The sequence below is a fragment of the Grammomys surdaster genome, unplaced genomic scaffold, assembly GCF_004785775.1.
Source record: "Grammomys surdaster isolate TR1022 unplaced genomic scaffold, NIH_TR_1.0 322, whole genome shotgun sequence".
NCBI lineage: Eukaryota > Metazoa > Chordata > Mammalia > Rodentia > Muridae > Grammomys > Grammomys surdaster.
The window spans coordinates 935,095-938,626 of record NW_021604741.1 but is presented as its reverse complement, the minus strand read 5'-3'; the positions used below and the strand labels follow the sequence as shown (position 1 = coordinate 938,626).

Here is a 3,532-nt window from a genome sequence, read left to right as displayed (position 1 = left end):
TCGTTATAAAAGCACAAGATATTCATACCCAAAGCTGGAAGGAGGTGGGCAAAAAAAGAAAAAGAGAAGAAGAATGTAATATCAATCAGTAGGTCGGTACAAAAAAAAGGAAGATTTAAAAAAATGAATTTCTTTTTAATAAATTCTGTATTTAGAATACAAAAGGCCACCGTTTTATTTCAATATTACACTCAGATTTGAAGGAGAAAAGAAGAATGTTTCGTGCTTCGGCCAGATATTCCTGTGACAAAAATTCTGCATAGTGAGTAGACAAAAAAGAACTCGCAGTGGAATCTGACACCAACCTCTTTAGCAACAAAAGACCTGGTACCCGCCTACCAGGAGCATCTCCTCAGTGCTGCCTGGACTCCTGAGCTGAGATTCTGAAACCTGTGGGTTCTGAGCGTCCTACCCTAGGACCACAGACTGCAGGATCGATGTTCAATCAGAACCAGACAGAGATAGAGATAGAGATAGAGATAGAGATAGAGATAGAGATAGAGATAGAGAGAGAGAGAGAGAGAGAGAGAGAGAGAGAGAGGTAGAAAGAGAGAGAGAGAGAGAGAGAGAGAGAGAGAGAGAGAGAGAGAGCAGGATCAACATTTCATCAGGACCACAGATGCTAGAGAAGGGCCCAGTAGGGCGAGCAGCATATTCCTGATGTCACTTCCTGACGCTCCTTTTCTTGCCGTTTAAACTGTATTCATCTCCAAAGGGTCTATGCTAGAAAGCTCTCAGGTGACTGGCACTCAATATGACATGTAAAAACTTGAGGACAGAGCTATAGGGGGGAAAGTCATTTAGGCGAATCTATTGCATGAGTCTGCAGGTTAACTCAGCGTCCTATTTGTGGGTGACCCAAGATGTCATCCCTTCTATTCTGGGTGTGACTTGGGCCACCATGGTCTCCAGAAGGGCTATGAATCTACCCGATATGTGTGAGGAGCAGAAGGCGGTGGGGAATAGCATTCAGTGCTGGGCTAGTCATCACCCAGCTATAGAACCAAGACTCTGGCTGTCCTTGTTTGCTTTCTACTGCCTCGATAACACCTGACCAGACCAACTTATAGGAGGAAAGGGTTAGTTCACCTCATAGCTTACAGTCCGTCATAAAAGGCTGTCAGGGCAGGAACCTGAACGCGGGAGCTGACGCAGAGGCCATGGAGGACCACTGCTCATCTGCTCTTCCTGGCTTCCTCAGCCTGCTTTCTTACACAACCCAGGACCACCTTCTGAGGGATGGCACCGCCCACAGCGGACTAGGCCCTCCCATATCAATCATTAATTAAAATAATGCCCCCATAGACTTCCCTACAGGGTCTGTCCCCAATCACCGAGAGGACTAGAACAGCACCTGACTCATAGTGAGTTTCCAGAGTGCTGGCTGTTGTTATTTTTATTATTTTCAAACCTGTGTTTCTGCTCTAGATTTTAGGCAGTGGCAACGCAGAAAAGGGTAACACTGTGCTGTTGCCCTCAAGAAATTCACAACTGGCCCAGGAGAAGGACAGACAGACAAGCGGACTGTAATATGTGTGACTTGACTTTCACCACACAGTGTCCAAAATTCAGGAGGAGCAGAAGAGAAAGTCTTCCTGGGAGTTACTCAACCTTGAAGGGCTACATTAGAGGAGCAGGCTCAGTCACTCACTGCTTGAATAAGCTTGAAGAGAAGAGTGGGTGGGAAATCCATCCATTAGCACCAACAAGCACAGGAGGATGAAGACACTACCATCTTCCAAGGCAGGGACCAGGCTACTGAACATTCTCTCCATGCCTGGGTCTATGCACAGTGATAGGCACTCCCACAGTCTCTCCCTACAGAAAATCTGAACCCATATGTTGGAACAGAAAGTCCCGGGTGTTCTGTAATGTGCTGTGGAAAGGGCTGCAGGCAGGTCCAGTGCAGAGCGGCCACAGAGTCAGGAGGAGAACCATCCCTGGAAGTTCCGCAAGGCACAGAAATCCCAGGTCAGATCTCTGCCTCGGCCCCTTCAGGAAATCCTGTCACTCACTCAGGACTTATATACAGCTCAGAGTGGCCAACTCCACTGAGCTCCTGTGGTTAGTCTGTCTGGCCTTACCTGCCTTCCCTTCCTAACTAGGGAAAGGAAAAGATTTAAAGTAGATACCACCGACATGAGAAAGAACTCTCCAGGCAATCATCAAAGAAGTTAAAATAGTTGGATCCCCCTGAGGAGAGCCTGGCATAGAAAGGAGCAAGCTTTTCACCAGCATGCCGCTGCCTTTAATCCCTGTCTTCCTGGGGTTGCTTGTGCAAAACGCCTGCTCCCCAACAGAAGCCCCAGAACCGGTAAGATAAACATTCCTGTGTTTTCACTTGTCAACTTTCACAATGTGCTCTAGATGGTTTTGTTTGTTTGTTTTCCCATATAAACTTGGGTCAAAAAGCCCCACCTGGGCTTCATAAAAATCAAGAGAAAACCTACAAGAATAAGATCCTAAACCAGAGGTGCTATCTTTCTGGGCCTGGCTGGGTTGGCTGCTTCTTGTCTGCTGTGCTGACTCTGCAGCTGGCATCTCCGATTTTAGTACTGACGTTTCTCTTTCCCTGGTAGAGCTTCGTGTTCTGAGTTTTGTTGGACTACCTTATCACTGTGGGTACCAATCCACCATCTTCCCAGATGTAGAAATCAGACTCAGCTGTAGGAAGGCGCCCAGGGGAATTCCAGGGTAGAGAGGTGATGCCCTGCTGATAACAGGAAGCATCAGAAACATTTCCGAAATCCATCAGGCACCCACACATGCCTTCCTCCTTCCTCCGCTGGAGTGGGAGGACCACGGTGACCTTCATTTTAGGTCTCACTCAGTGGATCAGCACTAAAGATCCCAGAGACGCTCACACGGGTGCTGTGTCTGTACGAGGTTGCTGTCTCAGTGATGAGCAATCTCGGGAACAATATATAAGCAGTATTTGGAGTGTCATATCTCAGCACCAGATAGAGCTGTTGCTGACTCAGCAAGTCCACTTCGGCGCTGAGGGCACTTTCCTGAGACTGTGGCAGAGAGCATGATGGGTACCTCTCCAGTCCAGAGTTAGAGAGGGGCACATTTGAACTGCGACTTTGAAATATTTCAGAAGACAGGCCATGGGGCTGCCCCCTACACTAACCATTCAACCCTAAGAAGGTGAATTAATTCCTCTAAGCTCCAGCTGCTTCCCCAGATGGGGCTCTGCAAATGGTGGGATTGTTGTCACCATTATCTTCCACATGGAGGGCTTGCTTCTGTGCAGGCACTTGGCCTTTGTCCTTGTTCAAAGCTGAGTCTGTTCTTCAGTTGGCTTAAGTTTATAAAATGAGTTATTCCATTTGAAAACAGCAATTTGAAAGTCAGATAGATAAATGGATAGATAGATAGATAGATAGATAGATAGATAGATAGATAGATGACAGAGATTTATACATATATACATGTACACATATATATGTATACACATACATATATGTGTGTACATGTATATATGTGTATATATGTATACACACACACACACACACACACACACACACAC

The 3,532-nt window shown here is 46.5% G+C and overlaps 1 protein-coding gene across 3 annotated transcripts in view; it reads left to right on the top strand.

Annotated features, from left to right (window-relative positions):
* The first annotated feature begins 1,942 nt into the window (after positions 1-1,942).
* Positions 1,943-3,532, top strand: part of Stab2 (stabilin 2) — a 172,966-nt gene continuing 171,376 nt past the window's right edge. For all 3 annotated transcript variants that reach the window (XR_003712742.1, XR_003712743.1, XM_028778048.1), the window contains exon 1: positions 1,943-2,314. Coding sequence is in view for 1 of the 3 variants with exons in the window: in XM_028778048.1 (XP_028633881.1) it covers positions 2,237-2,314 (78 nt within the window). In the remaining 2 variants the exon portion in view is untranslated. The remainder of the gene's footprint in view (positions 2,315-3,532) is intronic.